The 20,164-nt window shown below is 34.1% G+C and overlaps 1 protein-coding gene across 28 annotated transcripts in view; it reads left to right on the top strand.

Annotated features, from left to right (window-relative positions):
• The window catches only part of RIMS2 (regulating synaptic membrane exocytosis 2), a 452,662-nt gene that overhangs the window by 292,025 nt on the left and 140,473 nt on the right, over positions 1-20,164 (top strand). For 27 of the 28 annotated variants that reach the window (XM_066177495.1, XM_066177469.1, XM_066177464.1 and 24 more), the window contains one exon: positions 782-898. In XM_066177495.1, coding sequence (XP_066033592.1) covers positions 782-898 — 117 coding nt within the window. Of the gene's footprint in view, positions 1-781; positions 899-11,568; positions 11,635-12,220; positions 12,329-15,976; positions 16,043-18,552; positions 18,616-20,164 lie in introns of all 28 variants that reach the window. The other variant, XM_066177524.1, reaches the window with a different exon arrangement.

The following is a 20,164-nucleotide window of genomic DNA, read 5'->3' as shown; positions in this document are numbered from 1 at the left end:
TCATTATCCAATAATTATTACAGTTAAGCATTTTCTCCTATTTTCCTATTCTTGTGGACTTGTTTTACAGAGCACAAAAAATAAAGTTTGTGTGTGTCAGTAGGTATTGATAGATAAACTGAGCAAAACAATCAATAGGGAAATCTTTGGTCTCCATTAGTACAGGTGATTGGTGCTCTTTAACCAAGCCTGCACTGTGGGTCCCCACAGTTATGGGTTTTTTCAGATTTTTTGCTAGTGAGATTACAGAGTAAATTTTCCAGGGTAAAACAAGCATCTATTTTTAAATTCAGATGACAATGTTTTCAACAGACTGCACTCTACCGTAACAGCTACAAGTCCCCACTGTGTTTTACTACAGATTGCATCTTTATAGTAAAGCCAAAATCAAGAACTCATGAAAAATTGCTTACAGTGTATGTTTCTGTCAGAAATGAATTTTTACGTGAAGCCTGGAAAGAGTAATGAAATGTGAAAGATTAACATTTTTAATAAAGGAAAAGAAAAAAGCTTTCCTCTTATTTCCAGAAGAAACACATTGGAACAAAAAAAGTAGAACTCTATCCCTATCATGGACTTGGCACCATTTTCTAAATGAGAAATGTTTGGGGGTTTTCTTAGTTCAAGATTTAAAATTATTTTACTTTAAATGCTTATAGAAGTCTGGTCAGCTAACAGATCTTGTTGCCAACATGATTGCTGATAATTGTTTGTACAAACCAGTGAGAGGATGTCATCCAGGCACACTCAAAACTCAGAATGTGATCTCTTTCATCCTCAGTCGGAATGTGGATCAGGGACTCCGTGGGACGCGATCTACTGCTGCGCATTACAACACCCTGAACCGAATGGACAGACACCGTGTAATAGATGACCACTACTCCCCGGACAGAGAGAGGTAAGTATGCTGGAATTAGAAACAGCTGTATCCTGCACACATCAACGTGAGTAACTTCAATATGGTAGCTTTCTAAAGTAAATACCTAATCCCAGAGATTAGCGTTTCTCATTTATCCACTGGTTGCATGATATACATTACAAAATATCAGTGCATATAAGGCTGACAAAACCGCCCAGTGAGTGTATGTTTGCCAGGAGGGAATCTGAAAAAATCTACAAGAGAATGTATAATATAAAAGTGGAATAGTTTAGTTGTCCTTTTTATAAAATTATTCTTCTGTGTTATATTAGTGTGTTTGTTAAGTACTAAATATCTTAAAAAAAAAAAAAATCTATCAGTAGACCTGGTTGTTTTTGCTGCTGAATAAAGAAGCATAAAAATAGATAATTTCAGCTCAGTATTAATGTAATGCTCCTGTCAGATATAGTGCAGCTCACAGATGTAACAAAAGTATATTCTAGTACTGTGTTCTGTCTTTGTCTTTGCTCAATCTTCTGAGACACTTTGTAAAAAAGAAAAGAAAAAATTATTAGGACAACATGTATGAAATCAGAATCTTTGTGTTTAGAGGCACATCTGACCATGACTAATGTTTTGCCTAATGGAACTTCCCAAACAGTAAGCAGAGCTTTAGCAACTTCTATGAATTTTAATGATGTAAAAAAGAATTGCAGCAATAATTGAACAATGTAGTTAATTTTGCTGAATTAATTGTGGCAATGATTTTGTGAGATTAAAAGAATTATTGGTCTTTTCGACCTCATTGTCTTCAGGTAGAAAATCAAAATAAAAAGCATTTATTACCTTTAACTTTTAAATCTTTCAGTTTTTTTGCACCAAGTTGAAATTCCTGCCCTTTTTAATGAGAGGCATAATTGCTAGCTTTTGTCTCATTTTATAATTGCATATACCAAGAACTAATACTGATATACTTTGTAATCTTGAGTAATACGTGAGTAGTATTTGAAGTTAATACTTTTACAGATAGCCATTACAATTTATTCTTCAAGTGATGTCAAAACACACTTTTGGGGTTTCTAACTGTAATACAAAGAATTTGAGAAATCAGAAATCAGTGGCTTTTTGTTAGCAATATTGAACAGAAAACATTAATATTTCTTAAGAGACCAGTAATGTGATGGTCAATTATTGTATGGAATACAAGACGGTATTTTTCAGAAGATTATAATATTTTAATTTCGGAAGATAAAAATAATAATTAATTGTTCCCAAAGACATGTTACATAAAAGTATCAAAAGGATTTAAACCCGAAATCTATTCAAAGTGATTTGTAATTTAATTTGGTGAATAAAAAAGTCAAATGGGCAAATATAAAGCTAATGAAAAAACAGTGAAGTGTTTATCATCCGGAAGAGTGACTGGATTCATCACAAGTACAGTAGATCATAAGTCAACCTCCTTTTTGCATTAAACTATTTAATATTTCTTTTTCAATTATGGGAAAAAAAATCTAATCAGTTGTTTCATTAGAATATGATTTTCATACAGAAGGCAATAACTTGAAGATTCTGAACTGTTTCCTTAAAAGATGATTACAGAATGCTTTTGAAAGACAATGTTATGTTGATTTTTAGACCAGTCATCCTTGAAAGAGGATCTAAACTTGTCCTTAGAGCCTGTATATGCCTTATGGAATGCTGCTGCATTTGCTCACTGTGCAAGTTCATTTGTTGCCTCCCAGATAAATGCATAACTGTGAAACTAGCTATGCCTCTATTGCAACATGGAGTCTCTAAACAGGAAAAGACTATTTCCAAATTATTATAAATTTTTAATATTCATTGTTAATTTGACAGTGATTTTATACATGGACAGATTATTAGATTTCAATTTTTTTAAATTAATATTTGTGATGCAGTCTCTGCTATATAATAAAAACCCAATCATATCCCTAAAGTAACTTTTTAATAGTATTGCTCCTGAAAACTTCTGGAACTGCAGGCAGTTGGGGGAAGTTGAAATACTGCATATTTGTATAGGTTTGTAATCTCTCTACATGTTATCCACACTTGGCTCTGAAAAAAAATCACATATTTCCTTCCTGCAGCTCTGATGGTTTCTTGTTTCCATGAAACAGCTTTTGAAGCTGCTTGCGAAAGGGCATTTTGAAATAGTTCTGTGTTATAGACATGCTCAGTTGAAAGTTAAAGTATGACTGAGGATATGAGTAAGAAAATCTGTTCCTTTCTTTTCTCGATAATTCAGCATTATGTTCTCTGAGGTATATGGCACTAAGGAATTAGCTGAAACCACATACAAAAAGCCTAATGACGTCAAGCCTAATGGCAATTTACCATTCCTTCAAAATTGAATGCACAGTTAGAAGAGAAAATAAAAACAATTTTTTTAAAAAAATTTGAGATAATTTTAATTTCAAACACTAAACCCTTAAATATGAAAAAAAAAATGGCTAATACTTTTGTATGAGGGTAAGGGTAAATTTACAGTTTAAACTTCTATCTGTTGCTGTATTCACTAAAGAGTCAAATTGTACTGTGTACATGCTAACCCAGGGTGAGAAACCATGTTAATTTCTTACCCGCATATATGATATAGGTCTACTAGTTAATTGTTATCAAAATGTAAAAGTTTTTGTGGGTACTCATGCTCTTATGAAATAGCCTAAATTTGTAATGTAAAGAAATATGAATGCTTACGACCTAATATGGACCAAAATTGCTTAAGAACATTGATCTGTAATGGGATAACCTTGTAAATGTCAGTTGATATGTTTTATATAATTTCTTTAAGACTGACTTTTACTTCACTTGAGAAACTGAAATCAAGCTACAGAAACTATCAAGAAAATTTTGGAAACAGTTGGAGTTAAGCTCAGAGTTTTATATTTAAGCAATCAATATAATTAGGTGAATTTGAGGAAAAATGTGAGAATCTTAGCATGGTTCCAGAAAGAAAAAGCAAACAACAAAACCACCTGTCTCGGTTTGAAACACAGGTGCCTGTTAGGGAGGGGCAGGGCCTCCCTTGAAATGGAGAATTCAAACCCCCTCCCACCAAATTTTTATAAATTAAATATAAATTAAAGGGCTCTCAGGCAGAAGTATGGGGATAGGAATAACAGTTCTTTAGTAGTAGGTATAGCAAGGCAAACAAACAACAACAACAACTACAGCATTAGTTACAAACAGGATCAGGAGCCCAGTGACACCTTCCCTGGGCACGGCACTTTCCCCTTGGGTGCAGTTCCGGTCACAGCCAGCAGGGGCGCTGCTGGCTGCCGGCAGGCAGGGCAGGTGTGATGATCCCCCCGCGCCTGCAGGGGGCGCTGTGGCACGGACTTGGGGAGCGCACGGTAATGGCGGCTCGGCCCAGACAGGAAGAGATGGATCTGGAACTCGGGAGTTGAGGCTGAAGGCGCCGGAGGTCTGGGAGGCTGAGAGTGTGGGCTACAGTGTAGCGAAAAATTCAGAGCAGTGCCAAAGAAGCAGCGGGGGGCGGGACCACAGCAGCCGCTCCCAGCACAGTGACATCCCCCTCCTCCTGCGAGGCAGGAGATAACAAGGTCCCAGTTCAGTGTCTGCTTCCAGGGAGCAGAGGCTCACCCCACACGAGAAGAAAAACGACCAAGCTGGACACGTGTAGCAGGAGTGAGTTCTTTTCCCCAAGCAAGCAGCTACACCACTCTCTTCCACAGGCTCACATGAGTGTCAGAGTTTCCTCTCCCCTCCCTGTCTGAAGCACCCAGCTGTCAGTGCCTCTTAGCAACACAAAGGGAAAAAATTCCACTGGTAACAAGCAAAGAAAAAGAGGAAAGGAAAAAAACCTCAACCCCCAACAGCTCCAAACTATATCTGTGTATTTCTTTCTGAAAGATATATCAACAGTTACAACAAACACCAAGACAGTGTGAGAAAATTGTACTCAGGCTCACAACTTCAACAAACTTAGATACTATTTAGCAACTATTAATTTAACTATGTTCAATATCCTAGGTGGGTTCTCCCTGAGGAATAACATTGCCAATGGTGAATTTAGCATAGGCATGTTAAACCAGAGCATTCTGAGAATGTCTGACTCAATAGTCTTGCAGGAGAAATTTACGAGAAAGCTCCTAAAGTATGCGTGTTTTTCTGACAGGTACTTAAAAGAAAACAAGAGAAAAGGGAAGTTATCCACTATTCATTCATCAAAGCTTTCCCACACTTTCCATTTGAAAGAAGAAAAGTTGCTACCTGTTTTCTTAAGCTTATAAGCATGGATATTTAGAGAAATATTGTCCATTATTTTAAAATCACTTCAAAGATGTTATCTGAGTGTGCTGGGACTAGTAGGACTATCACACTCCTGTTACAGAGAGGAGATTTCATTCACATATTTGAAGATACACTTAGTTTTTTTCATTCTGTTGAAAGCTTGTGGCTTGGACTTTTTTAACATGAAGTAAATATTTAAATACATGCAAAAAAATTCCATTTGCTATTATCAAACCAGTGAAGACCGAAATAATTCACTACAATGAGCCTGTTACATGTTAGCTAAAACACAGTGTAAATATCCGATTCTATTATTTGAAACAAAATTAAAGATGGCAAGAGCAACAAATTTTATATTTCTAAATATCATCTTAAACCATTCAGTTGCTTTATCTATGGGTAGCAGGCTCCTAGTCCAATACTGTTATTAAGTAGGTTCCAGATTAGGTCCGACTTGGAAAAGATTTTTTTTGATACATTTTTCCATACTAACACACTGAAAAGTACAGACCTTTTTTTTCAAAGTCTTTATTAAATACGCAGCTGAATAATATGTAATTAAGTAGTCATTTATTTATTATTTAGTTACATTTTACTGTAAAATCATATAGATGCAGATTAAAATACAAAGATATTCTAAAATATAAAGGGTTTCTGATGCTTTATTTGGAAATTTTGGGATAATTTTTTCAGGTTTCAGTTGTGTGTATCATATGGATAATGTTCCCACATGGGGATATGTAATGTCACTGCCTTGCTTCTTCGAAAACCCAGTAAAGTGAAAGAAATGCATTGCTGAAAATTTGCTTATAGCAGTGTTATAAAATGTTTTCATCAGTTTGAAGCTCAATGATTGCAGTGTTTCTTTAAGTTCTTTTGCTCCTTTCAAATCACTGTTTCATTGCACAATTATCTGCACCACCCACCTGGTGCCTCCATGAGTCTTCTGAAGGATGATTATCTCCAACAGGGATGTCGGACTAGGAATGTGGTAAAGAAGAAGCTTTGAGCCAAATTAAAAAAAAAAACCCAAAAAAACCCCAACCCCACCACCACCAAGAGTCATAGATATATTCCTCAGAATATAATGAACAAGGAAAAAAAAAAAGCCTCTGTTAAAAATAATGCAATTCTGATAAAAGACTTCACTCTTGCACCTTCAGAGCAATGATTTAAAATGTCGTATGGGGAGGTCTGTGATAATGCAATACTGATTTTCTTATTGAAAGTCATCTTGATTGAATGTGTGTCAGCTCACAAATTCTCTGCTGATAATTGCTATTGTTTCACAACTAAAGTCTTCAAATTGTCAGTTGCATTCAGACGGAACATTTCTAGAATTTCATCCATCCCAGGAGATTAGCAGAAATTTCTATAAAATCAATGTAGCAAAAAGCATCCATACCATTATTGGTGGAAAAATTGTTGATGTTTACAAGTAAAGAAAATCTGTTTTTTTCTTAAAAAACCCCAATTATTAAATAAAACTACTCTAATAATTTATTCAGTGAAATGTAGCAAGGGAAATTACATAACCAGTGCTTTATTCTTGAATGGCATTTGACATTTTCTAAGAGTTAAGAGCTTGACTTCACATTTTATTCACATAGTTTGTTGGTGTGATTTGCCAGGTGTTTGGGAAGCAGCATGGAAAACATTCTACCGCAGAGAACATTTAACTGTTGCTTTATTCAGATGAGAATATAATCTTTTAGAATGGTATAACTGGACCCTGGAAAAAGTAACCATTTGTAGTAGTTGCTTTCCATTGTTGAAATGAGTAAGCTGCTCATAGGGCTGTGCCTTTTCTCTGTATCCACACCATTTTCGTAGTTCCCAGCTCCTTTTCCTTTTATCAATTCTGTGCTCAGCCTTACAGTCAATGTGATCCCCAGCACAATTTTTTACTTAATTCCTTCCCACAGTAGTTTCCCTGAATTTCATATGGCAGCGTTCTCTTTTCTACCACTTTCAATGGCTCTTTCCCCTCTAGATTTCCAACTGATTGACCCCAGGAACCATAATTCTGCAGTCTGATTAAGCTAATTTCTATTTTATCACATTGCTAGTTTTTCAGAAAATTGTAACTTGAGAAATATGGGTTAAAGGCAAATTCATACCAATAAAAATTACATATTTTTAAATAATTTAAATAATTTTATACTTTTCATAAATTTAATCTGTTGTTTCAGTTGAAAAAATGTAAAGAAGTGTTACTTAAAATAGAGGCTAATGCTATTGCCAATGATACAATATATTGCTTTGATTGCAATCAGATAACACACTGGAAAAAAACTGAATATGAAAATAGACAAACAGTGATAGGATGAGAGAAATTTCTTATATCAACTGAGTTTCGTTCATGTAGACTCTAAGAGAAAGGAACACAAAGACTTGTTTTGCATTCAGAATTATTTATGGAAATTCCAAGAAGCAGGAGGGTGTAATAATGCACAGTACATTGGCCTTTCCACAAAAACATTTGGGAGTCTACTTCCCACTCTAGTAGGGAAGCTGGAATACCAATCAGATTTTAGGATCTGGACTCAGAGAATGAAAGTTGAAAGAAATAAATTATCTCCTAAATGCCTCTTCTTTACTATTAAATAAAATGTCCCAAGCAATAGAGAACAGGTTAAACTCCCCTTGCACAGGAAGAACAGAAAGGTATTCCGTGAGGCTCAAGTGAGGTGCTCTGTGTGTGAATGTTTTCAAGCGTACTTCTGAGACTCTTCTGGTATGTTAAGCCTGGACCTGGATACTAAATATTTCCAATCTGGCAATCTAATCAGTTCCTGAATCACTGATTTCTGTTTTCTTACCCTAATGGTTCACTGAATTTTGTATGAAAATGGACAAATAGGTGAGCAATATCAGAAAAATCGTAAGTAATTTTCTGTTCACTTTAAAGAAAGGAAAGGTAATCCTGTTTACCTATATAACTGGCATCTTTTTGTCAGAACAGTGGAATCTCTTTTCACCTGATGTGGTGTGGAAGAGGATGGGGATGTGTGTGTATAATGATGATCATATTGCAAAATCTATAATGCTGCCTTATTAGACTAACTTCATTATTTTAAGTAAAATGAATTTTTGCTGCAAATTTTCTGTCTATTCTATCTGTAACAGAAGAGGTAATGTTTCATAAGTCTGTGAAGATGCAGGTTATGTTCATTTTCCCCTACCATCATCTGACATACTTCTGCAATTCTTCTATAATGTAGGAAGTAAAGAATGTGTGATAGGAGGCTAGAAATCTAAAGCCAGGTTGCCAAAAAAAGAAAAGAAGAAAAAAAAAAAATATCCTGGAGTTCTTTTGTCACATTAAAAATCTGAAAATCTGACATATCTAAATTTTGTCCATGTCTCCATCATCTTCTGAGCATTCCCAGGTATATGCGCATATAGGGTAATGATTTTCATTAACAGCTCAAATGATTTATTTAGGTGCGAAGGACATCTGGAACTTTACTGGAGTTCTTTGGCACTTAGGCAATGCAAAGCTTAACATTTTTACTACATTATAATACATCTTTATATCATTTCAAGTAGTTTATACTGGGGATTAGCCAGATAAATGTGGTGCATGTTTCGGTTTTGGACATGACTAAGAATAAGTCATAGGGGTTTTTTTTGGTGTTGCTAACATATTTCTTAAAGCATAAAGAATTTGTTTTAACCTAAATATATAAAAATCTATAGTAATATATTTAATAGTAAAAAATCAACCGGTGTGGTATTGGCTGGAGGCTTAGAAGAAAGATGGCATTTAAGCATTTTGTTCTGCATGTTGAATCAGGCTGGATATTAAAAAATATTTTTTCATTGAAAGGGAGGGGAGTCTGTGCATTGGAGCACACTCCCCAGGGAAATGGTTGAGTCAACACTGCTGGAAGTGTCCAAAAATGAGTAGAAGTGACACATTACAATATAGTTTAGTGGGCATAGTGGCATTTGGTCAAAGAATGGGTTTGATGATCTTTGTTAGTGATTCTATGATTCTATTAAGTAAGATAGCATGGTTGACATGGGCCCTGAGAAAAATGGAAAATGGAAAAGTGTGAATAGCCAGTAGTTCCAGAGGTTCAGGTGAAACATAAGCTCAAGATAACCCCACTCCTATATATAGATAAGCAAAGTTCTGGGTGATTTTAAACTTGTTACAAGTTATTGCATATCAAATTGTATAAGTGGTGGTATCTAAATGCCATCTAAATGCTATCATACTCTGATTCTGAAATCCTGAACTGAACTTAAAAAAAAAAAAAAAAAGAAAAAAAAGGAAAAGGTTGAACTGCCTGCCAGAAATTCCCAAGAAAAATTCCTGGAACTTGCTAAGGACACTGGAGTTCTGAGTTTCTGCAAGTGTTAGAATGAAACTTGAAACCAGAAGTTGGGCAATCAGCATAGTTTGGTGGAGACAGAAAAAGTTGTAAAAACTCAAATCCTAAGCAGCACATGAAGTGATGGTGACTCATTCCCATGCAATTAAGTGAACAGTCTGGAGTGTTCCTCCTTATGGACAGTAAGTAATCTACACACAAATAGCATGTGCATTTCTGTGGAATTCATGTTCTGCAACATATGTTCTGCCTGAAGTCCTAGTTTTGTTTAAGACATTGGTTTTAAAATCATGGTTAAATATATTGTACTATGTGATGTCATATATTTTTCAAAGACTACCAGGAAAACTTGTCAGCAGTTCACTTGAAAGACAAAAGGCAAAGTGGATTGTTAAAATTAAAATGTCATCTACCAGCTGGAAACACATAATTGCTTATTAATACTGGAGCATGAGTTTTGAGGTGTTAATTCCAGGATTACATCTGGATAATTTAAAGGCATATTCATGTGGACGTAGCCTAGCAATGTATTCATGTAGTGGAGATAATAACTTGGTGTGCAGTTGTTTGCCATCATTGTACATTTAGCTCCTGGGGGATAGACTCCTACATTTTAATTTGATTGTTCTTCCTGTGGGCGTGCATATTTTCCAGAGAAAATTTTAAGAACATGGTGAATTATTTTTTAATGTTTCTTGAGAGCATGCTGACTGGCAGGCTGCTATGGGTAGACTACTTTTGATACTTAGGTCTTTACATTAGTTTAAAAACATTCATAGTTTTTTGCAGCTTGCAGTGTAAACTCTATGACTGTTTTAAATGTTATTAGTCCTTCTTTGAATTTTAACTGTACCATGTCAAATTGGGCCTTGTTGAATTGCGTAGAGTTCCTCATTCTTCTAACAAACTGCAAAGTTTAAATTGCATAACCAGGGATTTAAGTTAGTTTTTTTTATAGTGTAAACTCTTCTTTTGCTTTTATTTGACAGAAGTGAACACAAAGACATTTTGTACTATATACAGTTTACCTACTATAATGAATATTTTCATGTGGGTGATGGTGAATTTTATCCTCATGCAAAAGAAGCAAATATAATAAGTGTAGGTATTATACCTACTGGTAAAAATCTGTTTGATTCCTGGAAAAACATTATTTTAAGCAAATTAAGATATGAGAAATCAAAATGAAGGATGAGGTTTTCCATGTTTCTTGTAAGATCAGTTTACACTTCCAATGTGGACGGTTGTGATTACACTTTCTTTGAAATATCCCAGGTTCAGGGAAACTGTAGCCAGTAACTCTTTGTTAATGGTAAACCCCTCTCTTTTCCAAACCCTTTTCCCTGTACTGTGTGCATGTATTTATATTAAAAGTAAAAATATTTTTTCTATTTTTCATAATTGGAGAATGTCTAGTGTAAAAAATATTTTTAAAATGTATGAATTTTGACATTTTTTCATAATACAAACAAAATCCAAATAACTTAGTTTTATTATTTTGAACTGCATTTGGGTTTTTTGGCATATTCTGGTACTGATGTTATATCTCTTCATTATTTATTTAAATAATGAAACTCTTTGATCTAAGTTCACCTTTTATCACGGTATTAGGAGAACTTACACTTAGAAATGGGAAAGCTCTGGAGCTATGTGGGGACAGATTTACAAATGGTGGTAGCCTGTCAGACAGATTAGGTAAATTTCTTTTAAAGATATTATTCATACTAAAGTTATGACTGCCTTCAAACAAAGTATTCTTCCTTCAAACAATAGGTAATATGACTACTTGAGTTGCTTTCAGAGATTTATGCATTTTTTTCTTTCTAACTGCAATACTGTAGAAAATCCCAACTTTTAGCTGTCTTCTTGATCCATAATCTCCCACTGGCTTTTCAGAATAAATGTGTGAATCATCTAGGTAATTTTATCTTTAGAACAGTAAAATTGTATTTTGTTAATAAGTCCAGTGATCTTAAACAATGTTTTGTAGCTCCTGTATTCTCAGATTGTAATGTTTTCTGTTTTGTGTTGTGTATCATTCCTTCTCCATCTTATTGTCTCATATTTTTCTTTCTGCCATCACCTCAGTCATTATGTTACATTACCTCGTTCCCGGTACACCCAGTCCACAGATCACCATTACAGGGATGTCAGGTATATGTTTTCCTCTGTGTGACTATGTGTGGGTAATGCATGTACTTCTGTGTACCTACATGTCCACTTCTGGTTTTATTTGTCTGTCTATAGTGGTAGAAAACGTAGAACTTGAGTTAGTATCATCATTAGATTTGTTAACATAGTGTGTACACAAACACTGTGTTTCACTTGAACATTTTCTTACTGCTAATAGTCCAGAATTGATGGTCCCCAAAGGTGATGCTTTATTGACATCATTCTGATGTCTTTTAGAGAGTATATAAAGGAAATAATTTAAACCAACAAACACTAATACCTGATAATACTGTGATTTTAATATGTATAAAATCGTATATGAGGGGCTGTGTTAAAGGTTATGATAAAACTGGAGAATGGTACCTTTCTCATAGTCTAGTAGTTCTCGTAGCTGCAAGCCAATATACTTTAATTTTTAAAAATAGTTTTGCAAAGTTCACTGAAGTTCCAGTCATGTTCTGTTCCAGTGTTTTGTTCTGTTGCTGACAATGCTTGCTTTTCATGTTGTTTTGTCCTCGTTTCATCTTTTTGTTGCTTTTCATTGTGTTCACCCATTCTGTTTTGGCAGCCAGGATCACACAATGTATCCTCTATTTTGTGAAGATGCAATCAGATTACTCCGCTCCCGTACGATGTGCCGTACCTATTCTGAGGGTGCTTACTATGATCTTGAGAGGTATAACTGATGTGGAGTATACCATTAGCTCTGCCACACTGACACTGGCATGTTTGATTTCCTAACTGAGAATGTGATCTGTGTTTTAAGAGATAAACACATACAGCGAATATGTTTTATAATACTCTGGGTATGTACGCATCTTAAAACTGACTACTTGGGGCCATGGGTAAATCCCAAGAGGTGCTGAATGGCTTTGCAGAAGCCAGTTTTAAAATAGGTTATATGGATATTATGTCTGTGTCTTTTATAGCCCTTATTTTTGCTGGAATTTTCCAGAGTGCTTGTCGCATTTAGTATTCTCTTTGAAATAACAAGGAAAAGCCTATCTACTTGAAAGTACACAGAAAGAGTGTCTTTCTGAAGTCTCATACTTTGCGTAACTGAAAAATAGAGTGAGAAGTAAAAGTGTATGCTTATGTAAGCTTATGTTGTATATATTTGTATACTGCATATTCTGCGATTTAGGAATACTTATAGACACAACACCTGTGTGTGATTGCAGAACATCATAATTCCTATTTACACATGGAATATATGGAGAGAGAATTTGAGCCCATAACAACTTCTGTGAAATAATTTGCCACTTGAAATACAGTGGCTTTTAAGAGATGCTGCTGAAGTACTGTAATTAAGATATTTTCAGAAATATTGCAAACCAAAAAAGTTTACATAGTTTTGTGTAAATAGAAATAAGAATATCTAACTGAAAACTGTGAGCCAATAAAAAGGAAGTGGTGACTTCAGATCACATACAATGGTTGATAGAGGTATTGCTTTAATAGAGAGGCCATGTAAAAATTACTAAAGCAAGAAGAAAGAACTCTTTATATACTTACTTCATGGCTGTCCTCTGGATATGAGTCTGAGAAGTTAATTAATGCTTGCTCTGGATTCAGATCATATGTCACCATATTTTTAAGTGAATGTAAGATTACTTTTGGATGAAGAAACAAAAAAGCATCTGAAAAATCCTTTGAAAGAAATATTGCTTTTTAAAAATTCTCCAAAGCTATAGACATTTTAGCTATTAGATATTTTAACATTTAGAACTCAGTCAAACATTTGTTTTGAAATTGTGCCTTTTTACATGAAACCTAGTATAAAGGAAGTATATAAATAGTTCTGTCCACATGTAGAAACTTTGATAACGAGAGGGATTTTTTGTTTGTTTTCTTAAAATGCTTAATGAGATGTGCTCATTTGTATGCAATTTCAATAATTAATTTTTATATACTTTTTTTGGCCTTTGATATATTCTCTGTTTTGCACTACTTTATCTGAACCTGTTTCAGATTACTGGTTGTGTCTGTGACTGTTCAGACATTAGTTAAAGTTGGAGCTATTCTAAATTTGTCTTACTTTGAGGTTCTTGACTTGTAAATCTCAGTCTTTTTTTCTGAAATTAATCTCTCAAAAATAAAGTAAAATCAGTGGAAATGAAGGGCATCAGTTACAGTACTTCATAAAGATGAAAAAGCTAGGATTTAAGCAGTGAGAAAATCTTTTCCAAGGCTTTATGGAACAGAAGGTTATTAAAGCTAATTCCACCCAGGATCAGAAATGAAAATCTGACATGAAGTGGAATCTTTCTAGCTCACTGTTAGAACAGTATCTCGAGATTCCTCAGGCCTAGAAACTGGTCCTGGATTCTATGGTCCTCTTGAATTCAGGCTTCCTGTGGGTAACATTAGTTACTTGAGTCATCCTACCAGATATGAACTCCTCTGAGAACCTCACAGCCAAAATTGTAGTTCCTAGTTTATAATCCTCTTTGTCTTCCTGTATTCTAACAGCAATTTAAGGACAATTTATAGTGTAATTGTTATCCAATGTTGCCTTACTTATTGAAAACACTAATTTTCTGTTCCTCATTTTTATTGTAAATATATGAACAATTTTTAAACAATATTTCCTCTTTTATCTTTACACTTTTTTCCGGTTCAATACTTACTATAAAATACATTATTTTGTAGGCCAAGGTGCTATTCCTGTCTTTGTTCCACCTTCTTAATCCATGTCTTGTTGATGCCAAGTAACCACATCTCTTCCTGTCTTTTACTTTTACTTTATCATGCAAATGAAACAACTTTCCAGTTTCCACTATTCATCAAAATAGTAAATATTTTTCTGTAGAGTCCAGCATTCAGGAAAGAGTCTCATTTAGGACAGAGTTTTTATCTCATGTCACTCTGAATCCATCAGTGTCTGAGTTCTGCAGGCAAATAAATCATATATATGTATTAGTCAAAATTACTTGCCTTTGTTATTCATGGCTCCTTTTATTGCTTATCTTGTAGTCATGCACAGCCACCCCATTAACTCTTGTGGTCTGTTCTAGCATTTTTTCTTTATTTTTTATTTTTCCCCACAGAGTGACTACTTGGCTCTCTTTCATCTTTTCTCTGAAGTTTAAGTTGGTTACTGTTTATCTGATATGATAGACTTCAGTTCATTAGTTCTAGGACACATTTACATTATCTAAAACCTTTATTTCTGAGGTCATTATTAGGTTATGGCTTTCATAATTTTGTTTTTCTGATAGTATCCCCTTTTCAAGAAGTCCAGCTCTTTCCCTCCCAAAAGGACCAGCAGCATTGACAAGATATTTATTCCAGCATATGCCTTAGAAAGGCAGTAAGCACCTGTGCATCTTCAGTGACTTCAGAGCCCTTAGGACCTGGGGTCTTCTCAAGAGCATCCTGCTGCTCAGTACCACACCCCAAGTTCCTTTGACTCTTCAATGGTACAGTCAGCACAGTAGCACCAGCTGGCATCAATTCACACTGCTGCAGCTACTCACACTGAATGTACACAACACATCATGGCTGGCCCTTTTGAGCTTTACTTACACTTTTATTTTTATCCCCCAGTTCAGAATCCTACAGAGTTATATGGGCTAATTCATAATCTGACAGTAACACATTTTGAATTGTCTGACACACACATGATCTCAATGACAAAATAATGTTCTCAAGGTTCTTATTCTCAACTTTGTCCTTGTGTTTAAAAAATACTAGCAATTCATTCCAAAGAAAATTATGCTGAAAACCTCATTATATGAAATTCTTTCTCAACTTACCTGCCTCAGAGCTCAGCTTAATCGGCAAAAACACCACACTATGTGCAATTTATTTTCTCCACTTAGCCTTTGAGGTTAGTGTTTGTAAGTCATAAAATGTGGTTTGTGTATATTTTGGGCAAGATGTTAGGTTTCTTTCAGGCAGAATTTCTGTTGTTTCACTTAAGGAATTTGGATTTTGTTTCCATTTTCTTTCCTGATTTTGTTTTACCCAACAGAAATTTTCTAACATCCAAATTCTATTTTTGGTGAACATTTTCAGTTGTTCAATTACTAGTTTTCTGTCAAAGTAAATTTTTACTTCTAGGAAATATGTGTGTATTGATCAAGTGTTATTAATAAGTTGTTAATTATTTCTGAATAGAATTTGAAAGCAGAAGTTTAAATTTATATATATATATATATATATATATCTCTTAGAAAATTTATGTCCAGAGTATAAGGCTGAATTGAAGATAAATGTGCTCTATTTTCATCACATCTTAATAATACAGTAAGGGAATACAGAATGAAAAAAGCACCCTCTAAACTGTCTGAAATATCTGTGCTATTTATTCCATATTCAGGAGGACTAGGCAGGAGAGAAGAGTGCCTAATTCATATTATGATGACACAGCCTATACTCCTGAAAGGTATTTTAATTTATATAGTAAAAATAGATAGAGTTGAGTAATAAATTTTTATGAAGCATAGACTAAAATTCTAATTGGCCTAGACTAATGATATTTAAATTTACAGTGCACTTTATGCCATATTTCTCTAAATACAGAACAACTAATCTCCATAGTTTTAAGTACCTAATTTTCTTTTTAGCCCTCCATTAATTTGACTTTGGATTTTTCTAAGCATAATTCTTAACTTGAAAAATTTTTTATTCATTAGATGTGGGAGGAAAACTGAATGGTGCAGAGGAGCTTAGGTACAACTGAAGGTTTTTTCTCCACTTAACTGCACCATAAATCTAATGGCTAACCTTTTCTCTCACTAGAAGTTATTCTAGGACAATTTAGAGTCCTCAATTTCACTCTTTCAATAACCTGAGTACCCTATGATGGTACTCAGTTTTTTGCATGTTACTGCTCACGCTGACTTAAAAAAGGACTAACCAAATGCCTTCAAATTGGTTTTGAGTGTTGGCCATGCTAAGAACCAAAGTAGTGTTGTTCTTCCTAAATTTTGTATCACAGCGAGCATAATACCACTAAAATCTGACATGTAATCTGAAAAGTTTTGGGGCGTCTCTGGAAATAGTTATTCGACAACAGCCTTTCATGTTTAAAGAGCTAGGCCAAAATTGAAGGAAATCTGGAGAAAGGAGCAAATCAGTGTTCCACTCCCTCTTTACAATTAGATGTTTTATACTTCTCTGTCCATTTTTAAGTCACTGTCTGATTTTTGTCTATGCTATGGGAACAAGTAAAGCAGGGATTTTTTTGCAGCTAATAGCAAGAGATTTTGATTTTATTTGATTACCATGAATAAATACATTCTTATTTAAGAAAAAATAAAGTGCGCTGCAATTTTAAACCAATATTTATGTATTTATTTATGATGTCTGCAATAAAGTAGTTTTATCAAAACCTGTTACCTAATATACTGATTGATGGGAGAGACTGGCTTCAGTTTTGAGGATATGGATTATCAGGGAGAGTGTAAAGATGTACCGCTGTCATTCTCCAGCAGTATTCAAATTTATATGGGATTAAATCTAAATCTAATCTAAAACTCAATTTGATTAAACCAAAATGATCTTCATCGAGCAATTGATCTGGCTATAAACCATGCAAAAAACCCCAAAACAAAACAAAAAACCAACAAACAAAAAACCCAAAACAAACAAACAAACAAACAAAAACCAAAACCAACAAAAAAAGCCACTCCCCATACAATCCAATTGGACATATTCAACATAGAAGAAACAAGGGCAGCTGATTGAAATTCACATATATTGCGCCCCATATGGTCTTCCCTCAACATAATATCCAGGAGATATGGGGTTATTAAGTTTGTAAACGAAACCCTCAGATTCTGCAGCATGAGAAGTCTGGAGAAAAAGCAGACAAGCAAAAAATACTGCTGCAATCCCTAGGAACAGATTAATGAAAATTCTTGGATCAGTGTATTCAAGTTATTGAAAAGTTTTTCCTTTGGCCTAGGGCTAATATTTTATATACATATAAATGATTTTTTTGTCCAAATTGATAATACAGTGGTCTCTTGACATTTTCTGATAATCCCTGTCTTCTCACTAGCTGTCATTTCGAAATCCTTGAACAGAGACAACATAGGCATTCCCTGACTTTACCCTAGCAAGATCCTGAAAGTACAAAACCCCAGAGATTTAGTTGAAACTCCTTAACCAAATGGTGGATGATTTGTATCTAGTTTTAATATACTGGAGTAGTGGCGCATAAGCATTTTGTCCCCTGATTTCTTAAAGGAGCTTTTTTTTGTCCCATTATCTATTTTCTCAGTAGTTTTTCTTAAGATAAAATACTTCTATATGTGTTTTTTGTTGTCTTCAACTGATTTGCTGAAGTGATGCTGCAAATGCTTGGGCCGGACATATTCAATACCTGGAAGAAAAATGCCACTATAAAATTTAATTTGTTTTCATTGTTTGATCATTGAAGTGAATTTTCTTCTGCTTCTTACATACCTGTGAGAAACCAAGTACCCTATCAAATAGAAAAAAAATATTACAACTGAAAAGGTCATGTATTTGAAGTTAAAAGCAATATTTTAAACTATTAATGCTATTATTTTTGTTTAATGTTTTGTGTCCAAAAATTTTTTTTTGTCATTCCACAAGCTCAATAGCCATTGAAAACATGAAGGCATTTATGTACAAAAAGATAAGGGATCAATTAGTCTTTATGGAACTGAAATTTATGCTGAAAAGACTAGAGGTAAAATATAATAATTGTATAAGGAAAAAAGCCCAATAATTTTCTTCATGTTTGGTTTTGAAAAAGTTGGTTTTCTTCATACTTGAAAGAAAATATGAAATGTACAAAATTAATTGAAAACATTTGGAAGTCTTCCCATTTTGTTGAGAAGTGGTCTTGTCACATGAATTAGAGTGCTAATAGTAGTACATCATTTTTTAATAACACTTCTTTATTTTAACTGCATTATAAAGGTGGTACAATGGTGCAAGTTCATGGGCAGATGATATAGTCAATGGTTCAGCTGAAAAATATGGGTAAGTAAAGAGTGTAGTGTTACAGATAAAACTAAAATGTATTTGGGATCTTTATAGTAAGAGTTCATTTATAATTGTACCAAATTTATTCCTAATAAATGTATTTTTCTTGATGTCTTTCTTTCTTGACTCAGAACTAAGGCATTATGTTCTAGTCTTTTTTCCAAGATTAAACTGTTTTATTCAGTTGCAAATAGAAAAAGAACATTAATTATGTTGGAACTATTTTTAAAATATGTTCTCACTGTTCAGGGCTGCTTTAATGAAAAGGGGCTTTTTTAGTGATACCTGCCTACATTTGCAGTGTCGGGGAAGGTGTCTTTGAGACATTAGACTTCTTTTTACTTTTAGAAATAATCCCAGTTCTATCTGTCTGTCTTCCTTTGTGATTGATGCATAACCCATCCAAAGCGCTGTGCACCTTACAATCTTTAGTTCTTCCCGGTTGTAGCTGGCTTCTTATCAAGAAAGTACAAAATTTTTCCTTGCTTTTAGTTCGTTGACTTTACTGCTTCCCCCTCATTTTCTTACTGCTCTTGTGAGAATTTTCTTTTTTTTTTTACTTCCTTTCTTTGCAGATGTGAACAGAGAACATAAGAGACTGTTAAATTGAAGTTTAAAAAAATCTGACAAAACCTAGAATGAATACATCAGTATTTTAATGTGGGCTTCTCTCTTCTTTAGAGAGGAGGGATTTGTGAGGGTCTTTTGGCTAAACATTAGTGCAGTTGCAGACACTTCAGAACATATATCTTCTGTAGGTTTTTGAACCACAATGTCACTGTTCATTGGCTCTTGATTTTTAAGTGTACAGCAAGGACCATACTTATTACTTCATCCTGGAAACTGCACAAAGCATACTGAAAATGAACAGCATTTAATGAAGGCTGCAAACTGCTTGGTGTAACTAAAATGTTTGCTTTGGGTCCTCATATGAGATAGTCCTGGATTACTTCTCTTTTCTTACTTTTAGTCTTGAATAGACGCTAACATAGGTAAATATCAGGGGTAAATATCTAAAAATAGATTTTTAACATGAAAAAGAAACTTATTTCTTACTACTTTCTGTCTCCATTTAAATTTAGCTCCAAAAATATTTGGTGACAGAAAATAAAAGAAAAAATCATTTGTTGTGAACCATTATGACTTTTAAGTAAAACAAAAGGCTTAGAAAACACTTTAGTAGAATAAAGACTGCTGAAATTGATCTGATTCTGAACAGATCAATGGATTTAGAGAATGCCTTTAACAGAAAAAGAATGCTATTTTACTCACTCATACTTTAAGAACTTAAAAGATAAGACAGTTTTACATACTTGCTTCTGTTCAAATGATCTGATTGAAATCCTGGTTTCATCAAGAGACAAATCTCTTGGTGTCAGAGAGATCAGAATTACAGGTCTGTTGCCAAAAGTTAAGAAGAAGATAAACGTGTGGCTGCAGTATGTATACACAATAAGTGCATAGTTACAACTCTGGTTGTGGCAATTTACTATTTAAACATCTGCCATATTATTGGTTTTTAAAAATATCTATGAAAAATAAAAAG

The sequence above is a fragment of the Chamaea fasciata genome, unplaced genomic scaffold (assembly GCF_029207755.1).
Source record: "Chamaea fasciata isolate MVZ Bird 193981 ecotype frontalis unplaced genomic scaffold, bChaFas1.0.hap1 SCAF_1, whole genome shotgun sequence".
In the NCBI taxonomy this organism is placed as follows: Eukaryota; Metazoa; Chordata; class Aves; order Passeriformes; family Sylviidae; genus Chamaea; species Chamaea fasciata.
Note: the sequence above shows the minus strand (reverse complement) of the source record. Positions and strands in the feature narration are given on the sequence as shown.